Source organism: Aureococcus anophagefferens (genome assembly GCF_000186865.1).
Source record: "Aureococcus anophagefferens unplaced genomic scaffold AURANscaffold_2, whole genome shotgun sequence".
In the NCBI taxonomy this organism is placed as follows: Eukaryota; class Pelagophyceae; order Pelagomonadales; family Pelagomonadaceae; genus Aureococcus; species Aureococcus anophagefferens.
The window spans coordinates 244,363-265,662 of NW_008705562.1; the positions used below are offsets into that span (position 1 = coordinate 244,363).

The window sequence follows — 21,300 nt, forward strand, 5'->3', positions numbered from 1 at the left end:
CCCCCCCCCCNCCCCCCCCCCGGAACGCCATGAAGCGCGACGTCTACCGGCCGCCGATCTACGCCTGCACGGACTACCTGCCGCCGAAGACGCGGAAGCGGCTCGCCAAGGTGCTGGCCAACGCCTTCCTCGTCTTCTACCAGCTCGCCGTGCTGACGACCATCGTGCTGCCGGCGAACCTCATCACGAACGCGAGCACGTTCAGCGGCACGGACATCTCCCAGAGCCTGAGCATCCAGGGCTTCTCCTACCGCACCTTGTACCTCGCGGAGCGCCTCAAGCTCAAGCGGAAGCTGCCCGTCGTCGTCAAGCTGCTGCCGCTCCAGGTCACGCTGCGCTTCATCCGGCCCGGGGACCGCCTGCCGAGCGCCATGGGCACCGTGGACCTGCCGGGCTTCAAGATCGACGCGCGCGCGGAGCACCCGACGCTCGACATCGAGCCCATCGCGTTCACGTACTTCGACGACTTCCTCGAGTTTTTGTGGGACTACGTCTGCACGGAGGAGCCCCTCATCACGGGCGTCGTCGGCGACGCCGAGGCGCTCATCTTCTCGAGCCTGCGCCACGTGCCCGTGGCCGTGTCCGTCGAGAGCAGCGCCGTGCTTCGCGGCGGCTGGCTCGCGCGTTTCTGCCCCGACCGGCGCGAGCCCGCGGCCGACGCGGCGCGCTAACACGGATGGACGGAAGATGGGGGGGGCTTAGGGCGCCGCGGCGAGCGCGACCTTGGTGACCGCGTGGTCGCTGGGGAACGCGAGCGTCGGGAACATGTCGTCCGCGGCGAAGGCGCCGTCGCCCGTGTTGTCCTTCGAGGCGGATAGGAGGGAGAAGTCGGCCGCGTAGAAGAGGATGAAGTCCTTGGGGTTGCGGTCGACGGACGGCGAGTCGAAGCGGTCCTCGCGCTTGACGGCCTTGTTGAGCTGCGGCTGGAGGAACGTGCGCGCGTTGAACGTCGTCGACGACCAGGCCGGTGCGTCCGCCGTGCCGTAGGACGACGCCATGCCGAGGCCCGAGAACTGGGCCGCGAAGTCGCCGACGAAGGCCTTGCCCTCGACGGCCTCGGCGTAGACGTTCGCGTCGAGGCCAAAGAGGAGCTTCGCGCCGGGCGCGCGCGCGGAGCGGTAGGCGTGGACGGCGTCGAGCACGGGCTTCGTCGCGAGGCCGTTCGTGTCCCCGTGGAAGGACACGAGCAGGTAGGCGTCGCCGCCGCGCGTCGCGGCGACCGCGGCCAAATCGCCCGGCGCGACGGGCGCCTTGCCGCCCGTAGCGTCCGCCAGCACGGCGACGACGTCCGCGGTGACGTCCGTCGCGCCGGCCCAGGCGCCGCGCTTGAGGAGCACGAGCGAGTTCTGGTCCCGCTTCGGGTCCGCGTCGCCCGGCGCGAGGAACTCGTAGGCGTCGCCGAGCGGCCGATTTTTCGCGAAATCCGCGAACGCGGCCGACGACTCCTGGAGGAAGACGACGTCGGCGTCGGCGTAGGTCGTCTCCAGGATCGACGCCGTGCGGTCGTACTTGCGGTCGTTGAGCGCGTCGCACATCGCGCCGCGGATGTGTTGCCAGTCGGCGCCCGTCGCCGCCTGCGCGCCGGCGAGCGCGTGGACGAGGATCGCGTCGAAGGCCGCGAGGAGCACGGCGCTCAGGGGCCGCGAGATGGCCTCCTCGGCCTCCGTGATGGCCGGGTACTTGGACTTCTTGATGGGGGGAAGCATGGCCGCGGGGGATTTCGAAGCGTCGCCGACGGCGACGACCTCGTCGAACATGAATTTTTGCCACGCGGCCCACCACGAGGCCACGTCGCCGAGGTCGCCGCCGCGGTAGCAGTTGATCACCGTCGGCCGCGTCCGCGTCGCGCCGCCGGCGCTGATCGTGTTCGTCACGCGGTCGGGCATGGACACGAGGCGCTTCGCGCCGAGCGCCGCGTCCTTGAGGAAGCCGGAGACGATCTTCCGGTGCTTGTAGTCGGCCTCCCAGATTTCCGCGACGGCGTCGAGGCCCTCGAAGCCCGTGGCCTCGAGCCTGGCCCGGAGCTCGGCGAACATGGCGTCCGTGAAGACGTCCGAGAGAGGCACGTCGGCGTCGCCCGGCGCCTCGATCAACGCGCCGACGCCGGCCATGAGCGCCTCGTAGGCCTCGCGGCCCTCGCCGTGGTACGTGATCCAGTACTCGAAGGGGTTGTTGTTCACGGCCGCCATGTTCCACGTCGCCGCCGTCAAATCCGCGCCGGCCTCGCCGCCGCGCAGCGCCGCGAGCTTCGCCCGCAGGCTCGCGACGAGCGCCTCCTCCTTCTCGAGCGACCGCCGCAGCTCCTCGACGAGGCCGTAGGCCTCGCGCGCGAGCGCCGCGACGGGCGCGGCCGCCGCGGCGACGGCCGCGGTCTCGGCCTCGGGCGCCGCCTCGGTCTCGGGCGCCGCCTCGGTCTCGGGCGCCGCGTCGGTCTCGGGCGCCGCCTCGGTCTCGGGCGCCGCCTCGGTCTCGACGCGCTCGACCGCGGCCGCGGTCGTCGTCGCGCCGGCCCTGGCCTCGAGCTCGTCCGCCTCGGCCTTGGCCTGCGCCGCCTTGGCCGCGGCCATCATGGCCTCGGCCTTGGCCATGGCCGCCGCGGCCGCCTGCTGCTCCGCGAGCGCCGCCGCTTCGGCGGCGGGCACGACCTCGATCACCTCCTCCAACGCGCGCCGCGACTTTGCGCGCTGCTCGTCGGCGTCGCGCGGTGCGACGGCGCCGCGCAAAGCGCCGTCGGCGGCGCCGCAGAGGGCGAGCAATGCGAGCACAGCACGACCCATTTGCTCTGTTTTTTTGTCGAGTCGGTGTGCGTCGACGTGCCGGACTGCGCCGAGATCGAGCCGTCCGGACCCGGGGGGTCGAGGTGGGTCGGTCGACAGTCTGCGAGATCGTCGCGGCCTTCGCCGTGGTCAAGGACGACGTGCGGCAGCTCGACGTGAAGCGCATGGTGCGGGAGCTGAACCTCAACGAGCAGGGCTCCGTCGAGCACTTCAGCCTCGCCGTCGACGCGCTGAAGCGCGCGTACAAAATCCCGAGACCGTGACGCCGCAGCGACATCTCCCTCTCGTTCGCCGCGCCGGCTTCTTCGCGTTGGGGCGCGGGCGCGTCTTGGGCACGCGGACCGAGAACACTTTCTCCAGCCCGAGGGCATCTGCCAGCGCGTTCGCGTGCGCGAGTTTTTCACGCGCCTCTTCGCGGTAAACCGCCAGGAGCGCCTCGTGTCGCCGGCGAGGAGGATAGGACTACGACTCGGAGTCGGAAGACCGCAGCCGGTCGCGATCGCGGTCGCACCCCGACGCGCGCGCGATGGGCGACACCGCGAAACTCGAATACCGCAACATACCGTGGTCGAGACACGCATACCGCGTCATCTGCGGCCCGCCGGGTGGGTCACGGTTCCCACTCAGGCTCAGGCTGGCATGCCAAATGGTCGCCCCTCAAGGATGAAAAACTCCGCCAGCGCGGCGATTACCTCGCCGTCGCCCACGTCCCGGTCGCACTCGCCGCAATTATTCTTGAGCTCCGCGCGGATGGCGTCGTCGTCGATGCCTGAGGAGGCTCGGCCCGCCGAGGCGTCCGCCGCGGTTGACCAAGTTATTGAAGGGGGAGCACACCCGAAGATCCCGCCGGGGAAGGCGCGGGCGGAGGCCTAGCCGGGGATCTGGCGAACCACACCGGCCCCCTCCTCCACCCTGAAGATCGTGCGCGCACTCGGGACGGAGGCGGCGGTACACTCGCGCCACGCCTGGTACCACCGCCACGCCGAGAGCACGCCGGGACTGGCGCAAGGCAGTAGCATCCTGAGTCGCCTCATTCAGACGACACTCAACGGACTCTCCGTGGACCGGGGGAGGTTGAGAACGAAGGCACCCGCACCCGACGGGCAGGACGTCCGGCTCGACTAGGCCGATTCAACCTCAGGACCACAAGTGGCTAGCCGAGGGCACCGCCGAAGAGGACACCCGTAGTCAGCGGGACCGAAGAGAGCAAAGACGCCGACGAAGAGAGCGAAGACGCCGACGTCGACGGAGCCGCACACAGCGCCACGCTACGAAGAGACGCTGCAGAATGCAGAGAAACGAATGGACACGGGCACATCGAAGCCCGCACACCGAAGCCATCGAGGGCGCCGACCCCACCAGCTCCCCCCAAGACTCACGCCGAAGGCATCCGAACGAAGCGAGCGCGCGCGGCAGCCCCCCGGGCCCGTGGGCGACGTCGCGCCGACGGCCAAGCACTGCAAGCTCTCGCGCTCGGCGCCCCGCCGCCCAATCGACGCGCGCAGCGGGGTGCTCCTCCCCGAGCGCCCCCCGGAGCCGACGCGGCGAGCCCCACCACCGGCCGCTGCGCGAAACCACCCCCGCGCACTCTCCGAAAGCCGCCCCATAAGCTTCGGCGTTATCATTCATGTAAAGTTGCATATGTTGCAGGTAAAGTGAACCGACTCAGAGCTGTCGCCCGACCGCGCCCGTGGCAAATGGCAGTGGCATTCCATTGGTGATAAGCGCACCCGCCGCCATGTGTCCGCGCCCCCTGCCCGGCGATGCCGGCGCGAAGCCGGCGGCCGACGACCGGTCCGAGCCCGGCGAGAGCGCGGAGAACGCGGCGGCGCGGGCGACGAACCTGCGCGTGGCCTACGCCTTCACGCTCCTCGCGGGCGTCGCGCGGGGCGTCTGGAGCTACAGCGTGCTGAGCGGCTACCTCTACGTGCTCACGGGGGATTCGAACTTCAAGGTGGGCCTCGCCGAGGGCGCCCAGGGCATCAGCCAGGCCGCGGTCTCGCTCTCCGCTGGCTGGGCCGCCGACCGGTACCGCCGCGACGCCGTCTGCCGCGCGGCGGCGTGCCTGGGCGTTTTAGCGTCGCTGGGCCTCGCCTGCGCGGCGTCGATCGGCGGCCTGGCGAGCGATGCGCGATTCGGGTGCCTGACGGCGTCGCTCGCGCTCTTCGGCGCGTACCAAGGCGTCTGGACGACGGCTTTGGAGACGATCTTCGCGGACAGCACGCACCGCGGCGAGCGGCGCGCGGCGGCGACGACGCGCAAGTTCGTCCTGACGCTGGCGGCGACCTGCGCGGGGCCGCTCATCGCCATCGCGCTCTTCGAGGGCTTCGGCGACGCGTGGACGCTGCCGGAGCTGCGCATCGTCCTGGCCGCGGGCGTCGCGCTCTGCGCGCCGCCGGCGCTGCTCCTGTTGAAGCTGCGCGACGTCCGGTCGCCGGACGACGCCGCCGACGACGACCCGGGCGCGGGCGCCGGGAAGCCGCGGCGGAGCGCGCTCGGCGCGCCGCGCTACGTGATCCTCGCGTCGGACCTGGTGTCGGGCTTCGGGTCGGGCATGACGGTCAAGTTCGTGCCCCTCTTCTTCAAGAACCGCGTGGGCTTCTCGCCCGTGGCGACGAACGCCTTGTACGTGGCGTCGCCGCTCTTCATGATGGCGGGCTCGAGAGCGTGCGGCCGCCTGTCGCGCGAGGCGCTCGGCCGGCCGCGGGCCTGCGCGTACTTCATGGGCCTGGCGGCGCTGGGGCTCGTGGGGTTGAGCCTGCTCGACTCGTCGACGGCCGACGGCTTGGGCGCGGGCTTCCCGCGCGAGCCGGACCGCGGCGCGCCGGGCCGGCCGCTCGCGTCGGCGAAGATGCGCGCGGCCGCCGTCGGTCTCTACCTGTTGACGAACGCGCAGCACATGTGCCGCCCGCTGAAGAAGTCGGCGCTCATGGACCACGTGCCCTACGGTGACCGGGGCAAGTGGAACGCCGTCGACGGCGTCACGCGCTTTGGGTGGAGCGGCTCCGCGGTGTTAGGCGGCTACCTCGTCGACCGCGGCGGCTACGCGCTGACCTTCCTCATCACGGCGGGCATGCAGCTCCTCGCCGCGGCGCTCTGGCTCGCCCTCGTCGGCGTCGTCGACCCGTCCGCGCCGGGCGCGCGCGCGCTCTGCGCGCGCCGCGGCGACGCGCCGTCGGACGACGAGTCCGACGCCGGCGGCGACGACGGCCCGCCGGCGCCGCGGGCCGCGAGCCACCCGGCGCCGGGGGACCTCGACGCGCCGCTCCTCGCGCGGCCGGGGGTCCGCCGCGCGCCGGGCAGCCCGCGCCACCGGAGCTACGAGGAGCACCTCCGCTCCGACTCCCTCGAGTCCGAGTCCTACCTCTCCGACTACTCGGAGATGCCCGTCTGAGAGGCGGGTCTAAGCCGCTTTTGTTGCTTTGAGGCCTGCGCCGACGGCCTCGCCGCGAAGCCCGGCCGCGCGCGGCGCGGGCCGCCGGGCGCGGGCGCCGAGCCTCGAGGCGTCGCACGTCGTCGAAGTCATTTTTTGCGCCCGAAGCGCCCGACGTCTTGCGACGCGCTGCCCGACACGAGACCCATGGCGCTCCTGCGGAAGCTCGCGCTCGTCGCGCTCGTCGCCGCGTCGTCCGGCGCGTCGCTGCGCGGCGGGCGGCGCCTGAACGAGCTCGAGGTCGTCCCCGCCGACGAGGCCGAGGCTTTGAAGGCCCAGGAGGACGCCCAGCGGGAGGCGGCGAAGAAGGAGGCGGCGGACGCCCTCGCCAAGGCCGAGCAGATGATGGCCGCGGCGAAGGAGGCGCAGGCCAAGGCCGACGAGGCCGACGCCAAGGCGAAGGCGGACGCCGAGGCGAAGGCGAAGGCGGACGAGGAGGCGAAGGCGGAGGCCGCGGCCGCGCCGGCCGCCGAGGACGCGCCGAAGAAGGAGAAGAAGGAGAAGAAGGAGAATGTCGAGGCGGCCGACGCGCCGGCGGACCTCGCCGCCCTCGCCAAGGAGGCCGAGGGCATCGTCGCGCAGCTCAAGACCGCGCTCGAGACCGAGGGCGCGCTCCTCGCGACGCTCACGGAGAAGCTCGCGACGCTCCAGGCCTAGGGGCGCGCGCTCGTTATGCTGCTCACACCGATGCGGGTCGACCCGGGGGCGCCGCGAGCTTCGAGGCTCGCGCGACTCGGCGCGGCGTCCGCCGGCGGAGTCGTCGTTAGAAGCCGCCCCCCCGCGCCGCCTCGTCGGCGCCGTCGCCCGCCGCGACGGCCTCGGCGGCCGCCGTCGTCGCGCGCCGCGCGACGTCGTAGCCGCGCCGGAGCGCGCGCGCGGCCGCCGCCGCCGAAGCCCGCGGCGAGGTCGCCGGGCGCGTCCGCGAGGGACTTGGCCGGCCGCCAGGCGAGCGACGCGAGGAAGAGGGCCAGGGCCGCCGCGAGCGAGAGCAGCGCGCGGCGCGCGCCGCGGCGCGCCGCGGCCGCGAGGCCCGCGTCCTCGCGCGGCGCCGCGGCCGCCGGGAGCCGCGGCGGCGGCCGCGCGGGCGCCGCCGTGGCGACGTAGACGACCGCGGGCCCCGCGAAGGTCCGCCGCGGCCCGGCCTCCGGCGCCGGCCGCCGCCCGAACCACGGCGCGGCGGCCGGCGGCGCCGCGGGCTCCGCGCCGGCCGCGGCGGCCGTCCAGGCGACGCAGCGGCTCGCGGCGACCTCGAGGCGCTCCCCGGGCTTCACGCGCCGCGCGACGACGCTCCCGGGGCCCTGGACGCCCGCGAGGCCGCCGGCGACCGTCGTCGCGCCGCGCGATCCGGCCTCGAGCGTCGCGCCCGCGGACGCGCAGAGGAGCGCGCCGGCGCGCACGGCGACGGCGGCCGTGCGCGCATCGACGGCGGCGCAGCCGTGGCCCGGCGCGCTCGGCGCGACGTGCGCCGCGAGCCGCGCGGACGCCGTCAGAGTCGCGTAGCGCGCGCGGCCTCCGCGCCAGCCGCCGGGCAGGCACCGGCGCCACCACGGCCGCCGCGGCCCGCCCAGATCGAGGAGCGGGCTCGTCGCGAGCAATTTGCGCCGGCCGGCCGCGGCGCCCGTGGCGCCGACGACGCAGGACGCCAGCGCGACGAGTGAGTCGCCCTCGTCGAGGTTAACTTCGATGATTCCTCCGTCGTCGACGCGCAGCGGCGGCGCGTCGGCTCCGCCGTTCGCCGGCGCGGCGCCGGCGGGCGGCGGCGCGGCGCTGCCCGCCGCGCGGCCGGCGAGCAGCGCTGCGACGACGACGACAGGGCGCAACATACCCTCTCACGCCATCAACTAAAAAAAAAGCGCAGCTCAAAAGGCCCGCCACTCGACCGCGCCGCCGGCCGTAGCGCGTGACGACGAGTAGCCCAATCGCGCGAACGCGGCGAGGCCGCTCCTTACCCGACCCGTCGCGCGTGGAAAAAGGGCCGGGGGGATAAGACTCGGTGGAAGTCGGCGCAGTGATGGCGGCCGCGCGCGTGCGCAGTGGCCGCGGCGCGTCCGCGACGCGCGGCCGTCATAGTTCGTCCTCCTCGGGTTCGTCCTCCGACTCCTCCTCGTCGGGGATCATGCGCTCCATTTCCTTGGCCTCCTCGTCGCCGAGCAGCTCGAACTCGTCGACCTGCTGGCGGTCGTAGACGAGGACGACGCCCGTGGGCTGCTCGGACTCGGCCGCGATGACCATCTCCGGGAGGTCGAGGACGCTGTAGCTCTGGCAGACGCTGAGGTCGTGGGCCTCGACGACCGCGCAGAACTGCGCCGGGCGCACGCCGCTGCTCCTGTTCTCCCACTCGAAGTTCAAGATCTCGCCGGTGAAGCCCATGTCCTCGTCGCGGACGTAGAGGCCCTTCCACTTCGCCTCCAACGACTTCAGGTTCCGGACCAAGTTCTGCTCCAACGCCTCCTTGTCGCTCTGCTCGATCTTGGCGACGACCGTGCGCGGCCCCGCGTCGGCCTTGGGCGGCGCGCGTTTCCGTCGCCGCGCGGCCTTCGCCGGCTTCAGCGCGAGGCCGCCAGTCGTCGCCGAGGCCGCGAAGATCAGCGACTGGAGCGACGGGGGCGGCTCCGTCGTCGGCACGGCCGCGAGCCTCGCCGGACCCCGCATGGCGCTCACCGCCTGCGCGAGGTCGACGCGCTGCCAGGGCGTCTCGTGACCGTCGACGGACAACGTCGGCGCGCCGACCAGGGGGTCCCGGTGGGCAGCCCCAACAGCAGAGCCGCCGAGCGGTCGGCGTTGGCGCGCAGTCCGCCGGTCGAGAGATCTCGCGCAGCGTTTGAAGCGAAAGGGCTGTCAGTGGACGCGGAGCACCGCACGCACGTGTCACAGGAAGCCCGACTTCGAATCTGCTCATGGCCTCGAGGCGAGATCCCTCGTTTGATCTACACATGACGTAATGTCATTGTTTGCCATTGCCCTTCATGATGATGGGGCCAATCATCGACGCGCATCGCGCAGCTCATCTCGGCCAGCGGCGTTGTCATGGCGCGTCGTGGACAGCCCACGAGGCTGCGCCATGGAACGACGACGACGAAACCGAAGGCGGCGCCCACGAGGAGCCTGCTGCCCACGAAACCGAAGGCGGCGCGGCAACGACGCTCGCGACCGCGCGGCCATCGCCACAAGGAGCTCGAGCTCGGCCTCGCGGGACAATCGAGCGCATCGACCTGCGTGCAGCACCGCGTCCAGTGCGCCGCCGCGCGCCCCCCAACGCCGCCCCAGACCTTCGCGCGCTCCTCCGGGGGCCGCCACGTCGCGCCGACATCGCGCTGCACGCAACACACCCTGTCTCCACAGGTACATCAACTTCATGTCCTTGGTCGAGAAGTGCCGCACCCCAGGGTGCGAGGCGGCCAGGGCGGCGAAATTAAGCATGTGCCGGGCCTGCGCGGCCGCCTTGAAACGCGCGCGCCGCCTCGCCGCCAAGCTCGCGCCGCCCCCCAAGCGTCCGAAACGGGCGTGCAAGCCGCCGCGGAGCGACGAGGACTTCTACGACGACGCCAAGGCTGGTCGTCTCGTGGGCGCCCTTGGAAAATCCGACATGTTGACGGGACGGACAAAAATCTTTTCCCCGGCGCACCGCGAGGCGTTATCTGAGGCGCACACGGGCGTGCCGCTCTCGCCGGCGCACCGCGCGGCGATCCGCAAGTGGCACGCGTCGCCCGAGGGCAAGGCCCACGCCAAGGCCCAATCCGACTTCATGCTCAAGTTCTACAAGACGCCCGAGGGCAAGGCGCACGCCAAGGCCCAATCCGACTTCATGCTCAAGTTCTACAAGACGCCCGAGGGCAAGGCGCACGCCAAGGCCCACTCCAAGGCCCACTCCGACTTCATGCTCAAGTTCTACAAGACGCCCGAGGGCAAGGCGCACGCCAAGGCCCACTCCGACTTCATGCTCAAGTACTACAAGACGCCCGAGGGCAAGCGCGCCGCCAAGGCGACCGGGGCGCGCCTCGCCCAGCTGTACAAGGAGAACATCGAGGCCTGGCGGTACGTCGTGGGCAAGATCAACGCCAAGTACGAGGCGGCGCCGCTCGGCCAGGGCTCGTGCTCGCTCCAGGAGGGCGACCTCGACATGCTCGCGCGCCGGCAGCTCGCTACCACCGAGGGCATGCTCAAGCTGGGATACAGGCGACTCAACGCCGAGGAGCTCGCGGACCTGCGGCCGAAGAAGGGCGAGCGGGCCGACGCCTACGCGGCGCGCTTCCTCGCGGCCTTCGACGCGCTCGGGGGCCCGGGCGGCGCCATCAAGACGTCGAACCTGGCCCTCCAGGTGTACGGCACGCGCGAGCCAGCGTCCTGCGACCGTGACCATTTTCGTGAGATTTTGTGGTAGGTTCGACCGCGACTACGCGCAGTACGACAAGGCCGACGCGGCGCTGGCCGACGCGCGGCGCCAGATGGACGTGCTGAATTTTGGACCCGATGCTCGCGGGGACGTCGAGCGCTACTTTTGTCATTTTTGCGCGAGATGCAAGTACATGCAGAAGACGGGCGAGAACGTCGAGTGCGGGCGCCTGTACTGCGCGAAGTAGGCGCCCGCGTCCAAATCTTCAACCCGACTTCAACGCGCGTGTATTCGCACAGGCCGATGCCGTATCCCCCTATCGGGACCCTCTGCCCCCACCACGAGACGGGGGAGCTGTGCGCGTACCAGCGTCCAATTTTTTTCCCGTCGCTAGCTGACTCCGAACCCGCGCGCAGGTCGCTGGGGCGGCGTGAATGTGAACATCTGCGTGCTCCTCTCCGACGGCCAGAACATCTCGTTCTGCTACGACGCCGCGGGCTTCGCGAGCTCCGGCGAGGCCACGCTCCTGTGGGCGCTCTGCGGCGCCTCCGCGCGGTGCCTGTTCCGTCTGGAGGCCGGCGCGACCGACGACGTCGACGTCGACGACAGCGACGACGAGGAAGTCGAGGAGCTCGTCGCAGTCGCCTTGGCGGTTGACGAAACGGTCGCTGAAGCGGTCGCCGACGAGGCCGCCGACGAGGCCGCCGACGAGGCCGCCGACGAGGCCGCCGAGGCCGACGCGGCCCGCGAGGCCGACTCGGCCGACGCTCCGAAAGTCTCCGGCCAGCAGCTCGAGGCGCAGTGCGCCATGACGATGTTCATGCGCGCGTTGCGCGCCGACGCCAAGGGCGCGGAGCTCTCCTCGTTGTTCCTCTTCTTCAAGAAGGAGGACCGCGACGACGACGCGGACGTCCGCGTCGAGCGCGGGCCGGGCCGGCTCGGCTCCGGCCGCGCGTACAAGGACGACAAGCTCGAGTTCGTCATGGGCCCGATGCGCGCGTTCGAGCGCCGCTTCGTGCGCCGCGGCGGCGACTAATGCAATTTTAGCGGCGTCCGGCGGACGGCGTCGCGAGCCGCGGGCGCGCCGGCCGACCGGATGATGTCCGCGTGACGCATCGGCGCGCGCGCGCCGACGGCATCGGCGACGCACCCCCTCGCCGCGCGCGCGCCTTACGCCGAGGGCCGCGTCATCATGAGGGCGGAGCGGAGGCAGGAGGCGACGAGGTGGCCGTGCTGGTTGAAGCCCTCGTGCTTGAACTGGACGACGCCCTGGTGCGGCCGCTTCTTCGACGGCCGGTTAGGAGGCGTAGACGGGCGCGGCGGCCGAAGCTCCTGCCCCGGTGGCCTAAGCTGAAGTGAGTGAAGGACGCGCGGGCGTACGCGGGCCCCACAAGTTACCCCGTGCGCGTCACCTCCGCGGCGTCGAGCGTCGCGTGCGCGAGGGCGAGGAGCTCCCCGTCGAGCGGGTGGAGCGCCCGCAGGCGCCGGGCCGCGGCGCCGTCCAGGTCGCCGACGCGGACCGCGGCGGCGTTGCCGTCGCCGGCGGCCGCGCCGGCGATGCGCGCCCGGGGCGCGCCCGCGGACGCGAACCCGCGCGGGTCCCAGCCCATGGCCGCCGCGACGACGACCATGAGCTCGCCGTGGCGCTCGAGCGGCCCGAGCACGAGGCTCCCCGCCTTCGCGTGGCCAGCGAGCACAAGGAGGTCGTCCCGCGTGGGCGCGCGCGCGTCACCGCCGCCGCAGTACGTGTCGCCGTCGCCCGCGGCGGGGTACGCCGTGCGCCGTCCCGAGAGGAAGGCCGTCTGCCAGTCGCGCCGCGACGGCAGCGCCGCGTGGCGCGCGGCCGCGCGCACGAGCGCGTGGGTCGGCCCGAGGGGCCGCGGCGCCGCCTCGAGGAGCGCGCGCGTCGTGCCGTTGAAGGAGTACTCGCTGAGCAGGCGCGCGACGGGCTCGCGGACGACGGCGACGACGACGGCCGGCGGCCGGTAGAGCCGCGCCCACGCCGCGAGGAGCGTCGCGTTCGCGCCGGCCGCCGCGCAGGCGGCCGCGGCGCAGGGCCGGTCGTCGCCGGGCCCGCCGTCGACGCGCGCGCGCGGCCGCACGTGCACGTACGCGAGCGCGGTCCCCGCGGCGCGCCGGAGGAGCCCGTGCGTGTGCCGCGTCGACGACTTCGGTATGGCGAGGAACGTGAGCCTGCTACTGCTCCCCAGCTGGTTCCAGACGTGCTGTCCGCAGCGCGCGCTGCACGGGTCGCACGCTGGTCGGCGGAGGAGCGCGTGGTCTTGGCGCGCTCGGACGCAGAGCGCCGCGGCGAGGACGCGCAGCATTTGTCGCTGGTCACTTCGTCGTGCGCGTTTGCCGCGAGGACGCCATCGATCGCCACGAGCCGTTACCGATGCACGGAGAGCACACGTGGGCAGCCCATCACGAGCCTCACCAAGCGCCCATCGGCGCGACTCGATGGAGCCGTCAATGTTGAACCCTGAGAGCATGGGCAGCAGCCCCGAACGAAGCATCGAACGTCCCGGCTGAAATCCTCGAGCGCCATGGAGGACTTCGGCCCGCACCACGAGATCAAGATGGGCAAGCGCCAGAAGGAGGAGCTCGCGAAGACCTGCAGCCGCTTCCTCGACGGCGAGCACATCATGCGCCTGCGGCGGGACCTGCGCCGGCAGCACGGCCTGCCCGCGGCGCCCGACGCCGCCCTCGCGGGCCCCGCCAAGGCCGGCCGCGCGGCGCGCCGCGGCGCCGCGGCCGCGCCCGGCGGGTCCCGCGAGCTCCTCGCGAACCACTTCGCGCGGCTCGTCCGCGTCCGCGTGCCAACGGCCGCGCTCGGCGGCGTGCGCCTCGGCAACGAGGCCGCCGTCGCGAAGCGCGTCGTCGTGCTGGACCCGGGCGCCGCGCCGCTGGAGGCGGGCGACGTCCTGCAGCTTGCCGCTCACCCTCGCTTCAGCCCCGGCCAATCCTCGCGGATCTGGGGCTGATTTGGACCTAGATCCGCGAGCTCGGCTTGGCGCGTCGTTCGCGGCCTGGCCGCCGACCCTGTAGCCCTTGCCCCGCGCCTAGCCTCGCATGGTCATAGAGAGGCCGCCCGACGCAAAAATCCGTCCGTGAAACGCTGTCGGGGGCGGCGCACGCGAACGGTCGGAATCGACGCACTCCTCCTGTGGCGGTGCTTGCGGCGCGGTCCCGCCGGCGCCGCGGCAGCGGCAGCTCCAGGAAGCTCAGGACGCGCGAAGAGGTCCTAGACGGTGCCTCTGACGAAGCGTCGCGACGTCGGGCACGTCGCACGGGTTCGGGGGTGCGGAAAGCCGCTCGGCGGCGCCAGGCGCGAGATTCGCTACGACTTCGCCTGCGCGCACACTTCGCCGCGAAGACGCTCCACGAGTGTTTGTAGACGCACGTCGGACGTCGCCCAATGCCTCGGAACGATTCCAGCTGCTGCGACACCCGTCATCGGCCACTAGCACAGCTTCTACTCGCAGGGCAGCAAATCCGCATGCACGCCTTTGACGCCCAGCGCACGAGATGGCGCTGCGAATGGAGCTCGGGCGCGCTCCAGCTTCCTCCACGGGACACACTCGCCCGATTGCGACCGCTCTACGGCTCGCAGGACTGAACCTGTCGCCGCGACCGCGAACCACAGCCTCGTGTCCTGCGGGCCTCTACCCCTAGCCGTCGCCACCGGTGCTCAAAAGCGCGCGATGGGATGTTTAAGTGTTTTACGGCCCCTTCGCGGGCGAGAAGCGGCGCGCAGCGCTGGCCACGGTCAGCAAAATCACCCGATGCGAGTCGTCCTGGCGGTGGCTGGACGGCTACTGGTCTGGGCGACAATTTGGCCACGCCGTCCGCTGCGGAAACGACGTCGACGAAGGTGATCAACGGGTCGCACGGGGTCGGCACATCAACCGAAGCATTCGCTGAGACCGTCACGGGTTGCAGGACGTGGATCGTTGCTGCGAGCCGTGGTCGAGATCTTGTGCGGCGCCGAGATCTCGGAAGACGTCACAGAGGCGTTCTCGGTGCCCACAGCGGAATCCACGCTGCAGAGAGCCGTTGCCCGTCTGTGCGAACGCCGCGAAGCAGTCGGCGCGCCTCGCGAGCACCGTATCGACCAACGAGCACTTGGTCGCCGGCGTCGCGTTTCACCGACAATCCCGAGCGAGTGATAGCTCCGTCGGAATCGTCGTCCGGGGTGTCAGAGAAGTTTGGCACCTCGAGGGGACCCCACTAGTGGACTCCGAAGCGCCTCAACCCACACCTGATCGTCGATCGTGCAAAATGGGAGCGCATCGCGGCGAGTTGAGGCCGAAAAAGACGCAAATCCGACCGCCTCGTTCTCGCGGACGAGCGCGCGCAATGAGACTGCGCGTTGCAGCATTCGGACAGGGTCTCGTGCGAACCCGTAGAGCCAAGCCGCGCTCAAAACGATGCGATTTCGGCCGAGAACGAGCCCATACGCGCTGGCCGAAGCCGGCAGTGACGCCGAAGCGGCTGTGAGCGGCAAGCCTGCAGCGCCTCGGCGAGGAGCCGCTGCCGTGGCAGACGGCCGCCGCGCCGCTCCTCGCGGGGCTCCGCGACGCCGGCGCGCCCTGGACCGAGTGGTACCTCTGGCGCCCGACGCCCGACGCGGCCTTCGACGCGGCCGAGGTCGCCGTCGCCCTCGAGCCCACGCTCCGCGTCGACCTCGCCAAATTGGACATGCTCCCGGACACGCCCGTGCCCGGCCTCAGCGGCCTGCCCGTCGCCCTCGACGTCGTCGACGCGAAGCGCGGCGTCGTCGACGACGACGACTGGCTCCGGTCCGGCGACGTGCTCGTGGGCCTCGACGGCGCGCCGCTCGAGAACGGCGTAGACGCCTGTGTGCAAATCAACCGCTGGTTTTGGGACGTCCCGACCAAACTTTGAAATTCTCTAGCTCGGTCAAATCGAAGTCGATTCGGCTGATTTTTGGACGGGTCGATTGCTCTCGTCGAGTTCTCGAAGCATAGTAGAAGAGGTTGCATCAAGACCGTCGCATACGATCACATTGAAGTCGGGTTCAAGATTTGATTTCCACACAGGTCGACGCGGCCGCGATGCTCGCGCACGCGCGCCGCGGCGGCCGCGCGCCCGTCGTCACCGTGCTCCGCGCGCGGGCGCCGTCGGCCCAGTTCTGGATCCGCGCCAAGTGCGCCCAGGAGCGGTCCAAGGCCCGGTCCGCGGTGCGCCGCGCGGCGCTCGCGGCGGAGGCACGGCGGGCCGCGCGCGCGCCGGGGCCCTGCGGCCTGCCGCCGCCGCCGCCGCCCTGCGCGGCCCCGTCGTGCTGGGGCGGGACGTAGATGTGTAAGTGCTTTGTTTGTGGGGACTTTTGTGGGGACGCCTGCACGGGTCGCATTGGTGCGGTGGATGGAGCCGTCAATTTGAGGCTCGAGAATGGGCAGCCCTCCATAGCGTGTTCGGACTCCGATTCATCCGCGCGCAGCCTATAGCCGCGACCCATCACACACGGCACGCGAACGTCACACTATGGACACCAAGGCCTGCTCTAGCTGCAAGAAATCGAAGCCGTCCGACGCCTTCCTGCATCCGACGACGTTCAAGGAGGGCAAGACGTGCGCCGAGTGCATCGAGAAGCGAAGCGTGGCCTCGCGGCGCGCCGCGAACGAGCAGGACAAGATACAGCTGACCTTGAGCGAGCACGAGGCGAAGCTTGACGACCACGAGTCGCGCATCCAGCACGTCGAGGCCGCGCGCGTCCTCGACGCGGCGTCGCCGCGCGCGGACCTCGCGGAGTGGATGCCGCTCAAGGATCCCTCGGAGCCCGTCGGCCCGGGCGACCTCGTGGAGATGGTCGACAAGAAGATTTCGCGCGTCGTCACGGGCCGCGGCCGCTGCTTCGTCGTGAGCACGGCGCCGATCCTCACGGGCAACGTCCCGGACGACGAGACCCTCGCGACCGGCCGCGCCGTCGCGATGATCGGCCAGGTGCCCATCAAGGTCGTCGGCGCCGTGCGCGAGTCGCAGTGCCTCGCGCCGTCGGGCCGCGATGACGGCACGGCGGTGGCCACGGACGCGGCCACGGGCATCTGCAGCATGGAGACGGTCGCGGCCGCCGGTGAGTCGGTCCGGCTCGTGACCGCGCTCGTCAACGCCGGCTCGCACGCGCTCTCGAAGACCCAGAAGCGCCGCGAGGCCCGCAAGAAGAAAAAGGCCGAATCCTTCGTCGTCGTCGGCGACGACGACGCCGACGCGACGTCCGACGTGACGACGGACCTCGAGAGCCTCGCGTCGACGCACGCGTGCGTGCAGCAGCTCATCGACGAGAAGCGCGCGCTCGCGGAGCAGCTCGGCGCGATCTCGGAGCAGAACCGGGCCTTCGCGCGGCGCATGCGCGTCCTCCACGTCGACCCGAACATCCTCCGCCGCGTCGCGCGCGGCTGGCTGGGTCGTGTCCGTGCGGCGCGAAAGCTCGCGGCGATCACGGCGATCCAGGCGGTCGCGCGCACGGCGCTCGCCACGGCCCTGCGCCACAAGCTCCTCGGCGCCGTCGTCCGCTTCCAGGAGCGCCTGCGCCTGCGGCGCGCGAGCGCCGTCGTCGTCCAGGCCCTCGCGCGCGGCGTCGTCTGCCGCGCCACGACCGTCGTCGGCAAGCTCCTGCACAAGACGCGCCGCCAGGCCGCAGCGCTCGCCATGATGGAGCGCGAGCTCAAATCCGCCGTCCACGCGAGCCTCTGCCCGGCGACGACGGCGACGCTCGCCGTTCCCGTCGAAGGCGCGTCCGCTTTATCGTGGCTCACGTCGGCCGTGACGAAGATCTGCAAGTCCGGCAAGACTTTGGTCGCCACAGCGTTCACCAAGGATCTCAAGGTCGAGATCCACGGGGAAAACATCGTCTGGGGCGCGAAGGAAATCGAGAAGAAGTCCCACGAGAAGTACTGGTCCGGCAAGATCAAAGAGGTGCTCGCCGACGGCGACTACAGGGTCGCAATGGACGAAGTCACTACTGGAAGTGGAGAAGACAAGAAATGGATCTGCCAGATTTCGGCCAGCAAAATGCGCTTCGTCTAGAAGAGCTACCGCCGACGCAGAGAAAGCGCGAGTCGTGAGCGGCTGGCACCGCGGGAAAAAAAATGCTCCTGCGAAACCTCAGCACGCGCCACTCCCTGTCCGACATTCTTCTCCTTATACCCTACCCTCGACTAAGCCGACCTGTAACTACTGCGCCCGCCCGCGACTCCCCCCGGCGACCCGGGCGAGGCCGAGGTCGCGATCTCGCCCCACTTGAGCCAGCTCTCCAACCGATCTCGCCTCTCTCTCCAAGCTCAGAATCACGATGAGTTCGTCGCCCGTGCCATCCACCCACACCACACCCCCACCCCCCACCCCCCACGCCACTCCGCCACCAAAGACGACACCCATACCGCCCAAATCCCGCCCCTCGGAACCCGGAGAAGCTCTGCAACGTCATCGTCACGCCACCCCGGCTCCACCCATATGTCGCCACACACTCACCGCCCGCAACCCCCGCAGACAAGCTTATCGTCGCCCTCGCCATGCTCGGTACCGCCTCGGCGGCCAAGTACGACAAGACCTTCGAGGCGCGGCGCCCGCGTCCGACGGTGGAGTCAGAACACCGGCGGGCGGAGGCCGCGCCCCCTCCGCCCTAGGTCCTCGGCGAGCTCGCGGAGAAGATCGACGCGCGCGCGCAGGTGAACATCAAGGACACGGCCGTCTCGTCCATCGAGGCCGCGAACCTCGAGGGCGAGGTCGAGACGCAGATCTCGGACCAGATCAGCGCCGGCGCGACGTACGAGCAGAACAGCGCCAAGTTCTCGCCCAAGACGCTCTTCACGCGCTGGACGGCCAACACGGCCAAGGGCGGCGACCCCCTCGAGGTCACGGCGACCTACAACGTCGCCTCGAACACGGCCGAGGTCGACGTCGAGTACGAGAAGTCTGGGTCGACGTTCACCGCCAACTTCGACTCCGCCCGCAAGGCGCTCATCACGGCCGCCGAGGTGTCCCGCGACTTCAGCGTCGAGGGCCGCAACCTCAACGTCGCGCCGGCCTACAACTTCGTCTCCGGCGTCTCGTCGGTCACGTCGAACCTCGCGCTCTCGGACGACACGTCCGTCGAGCTCAAGCTCGACTCCGACGACGTCGGCAACCGCGACGCCCTCACGGGCACGCTCTCCATCGACCACAACATCAACGGCAAGAACTCCATCAAGCCCACCTTCGCGCTCAACTCGGGCTCGGCGACGTACGAGTACACGCGCAAGCTCGACGGCGACGCGGAGCTCTCCGTCGCGGCCAACCCGGGCAAGTCCATCGAGATCGAGTGGGACGACGCCGGCTCCAAGGGCCTCTGGACGACCAACGTCAAGATGCCCTGGGGCAAGCCCGTCGGCGCCTCCGTGTCCTTCAAGCGCAAGTTCAACCTCTAGAGCGCCGCGACCCCCCCGAGCGGGGCGGATACCGCCCCAAGACGCCCACCGGAGCACCGACTCCCCTGGGCACCGCCGCCACGCGCGAGCCTGCATGTAACCTGCGTGAACTGGAGGTGTATCGGCGCGAAGGGGGTTCGGACCCGACGATCGCGCCCGTCCGCGTCCGCGGCGGCGCGGCGAGGAAGACCGCCGGGCGACGGAGCTCTAGGGTAGACGCGATTTCGAGCGAAGGTCGATGGGCACCTGCGTGCGAGGCCTGCTGATGCTCGAGTCTCATGCTCGGCGCGGCGCGGCGACCCCCGTCTCGGCTGTGTGGATGTTGTCGGACCTCGTGTCTCACACGCAGGAACGTCCAAAGCTTTGCGGGCCCGAGGCCAAGGACGCGAGCGGATTGTGTGTGTACTCCGTAAGATCCCCGCCGGCCCAACGAGCTTCTCACAGCAAAGAGCTCGCCCCGTACCAGCACCGCTACATAATGAGTGCGTACCTCCGACTCCTCCGCCCATGTTCGCCACACACTCACCGCGCCACGACCCCCCGCAGACAAGCTCATCGTCGCCCTCGCTGTGCTCGGTACCGCCTCGGCGGACACCGCTTCGGCGCCCGTCGCCAACCTCAAGAAAAATTACAAAAAGAACTTCGATGCGCGGCGCCCGCGTCCGACGGTGAAGCGGCGGAGGCCGCCCCGCCTCCGCGCTAGCCCTCGGCGAGCTCGCGGAGAAGATCGACCCGCGCGCAGGTGAGCGTCAAGGAAGCGGCCCTCCTGTCCATCGATGCCATGAACTTCGAGGGCGAAATCGAGACGCGCGTCTCGGACCAGATCGCGGCCGGCGCGACGTACGATCAGAACGGCGCCAAGTTCAAGCCCAAGACGCTCTTCACGCGCTGGACGGCCAAGGGCGGCGACCCCCTCAAGGTCACGGCGATTATCAACGTCGCCGACAACGCGGCCGAGGTCGACGTCGCGTACGAGAAATTCGGCTCGAAGTTCAGCGCGAACTTCAACTCCGCGTGCGCCCAGCTCATCACGACCGCCGATGCGTCCCGCGACTTCACCGTCGATGGCCGCAAACTCAAGCTCGCGCCGTCCCACGACTTCGCCTCCGGCGTCTCGTCGGTCACGTCGAACCTCGCGCTCTCGCCCGCCACGACCGTCGAGGCCAAGCTCAACTCCAACCTCGGCAACAGCGACGCCCCCACGGGCACGTTGAGCATCGATCACACCATCGACTCCATCTACTCCATCAAGCACAGCTTCGCGCTCGACTCGGGCGCGGCGCGTCACGAGTTCAGGCGCAAGCTCGAAGGCGACGCGAAGCTCTCCGTCGCGGCCAGCCCGGGCCATTCCGTCGAGGTCGAGTGGGACGAGACCGGCTCCAAGAGCCTCTGGACGACCAACGTCAGGATGCCCTGGGGCCAGTACGACCGCGCGTCCGTGTCCTTCAAGCGCAAGTTCAAAGTCTAGCTCGCGCCGCCGCGACCCCCCAAAAAAAAAAACGGATACCGACTAAGAACGTAGCCGGCGGCGAGAATGACCGCCGGGCGACGGCCTGAGGTGCCGGTGGATGCCTGGGTTTGATACCCGGGTCTGATGCTCGGCGCGGTCTGATACCCAGGTATGTCGGGTTTGATACCCAGGTCTCGGTTCGCTGTTAGTCTGCGGGGAGACGCCCGGCGCTAGAGCGCGTCGCCACGCTTTCGGATTCGCCCCCGACCTAGGCGTGCGCGCGCCAGGCGTCGCGCCGCGTGGGACGCGTCCCAAAACTGGCGGGGCTCAGAACACGCTCTCACAACTCTGATTGAGCATCTCGCCTGCACGCCTCGTCGCAATCTTACCCACGTTCCCACCGCCCACCACCAACTAAAATGAGTGCGTACCCCCCAAACACCCGCCCAACACCCGCCCAACACCCCTCCAACACCCTCCCCCGGAATCCCCCCGCTCTCGCGCGCACGCAAAACGATTCCCTTCTCTAAACGTTCTCCTTCAACCCTCGCAGACAAGCTCATCGTCGCCCTCGCCATGCTCGGCACCGCCTCGGCGGGCAAGTACGACAACACGTGGTCCGTCGACATCAAGGACGCGGCCGTCAAGAACATCGAGGGCGTGAACCTCGAGGGCGAGGTCGAGACGCAGGTCTCGGACCAGCTCGCGGCGGGCGCGACGTACGAGCAGAACAGCGCCAAGTTCGCGCCCCGCACGCTCTTCACGCGCTGGACGTCCAAGGGCGGCGACCCCCTCGCGGTGACGGCGACCTACAACGTCCAGTCGCAGGGCGCGGAGATCGACGTCGAGTACGAGAAGTCGGGCACCACCATCGAGGC

General features: G+C 70.6%; 2 protein-coding genes across 2 annotated transcripts; both read left to right on the plus strand.

The window, feature by feature from the left end:
- Positions 1–29: 29 nt before the first annotated feature.
- Positions 30–6,867, plus strand: AURANDRAFT_61023 (hypothetical protein; the record flags this gene model as incomplete). Its single annotated transcript, XM_009034690.1, has 4 exons — positions 30–624; positions 2,877–3,036; positions 4,503–6,165; positions 6,319–6,867. The coding sequence occupies 4 exons, from the start codon at positions 30–32 to the stop codon at positions 6,865–6,867; spliced, it is 2,967 nt and encodes a 988-aa protein (XP_009032938.1).
- Positions 6,868–9,628: 2,761 nt separating this feature from the next.
- Positions 9,629–20,440, plus strand: AURANDRAFT_70645 (hypothetical protein; the record flags this gene model as incomplete). Its single annotated transcript, XM_009034691.1, has 10 exons — positions 9,629–10,530; positions 10,592–10,774; positions 10,843–10,913; positions 10,960–11,558; positions 13,096–13,464; positions 15,059–15,394; positions 15,607–15,747; positions 16,064–17,521; positions 18,193–18,942; positions 19,715–20,440. The coding sequence occupies 10 exons, from the start codon at positions 9,629–9,631 to the stop codon at positions 20,438–20,440; spliced, it is 5,535 nt and encodes a 1,844-aa protein (XP_009032939.1).
- Between the last annotated feature and the right edge of the window lie 860 nt (positions 20,441–21,300).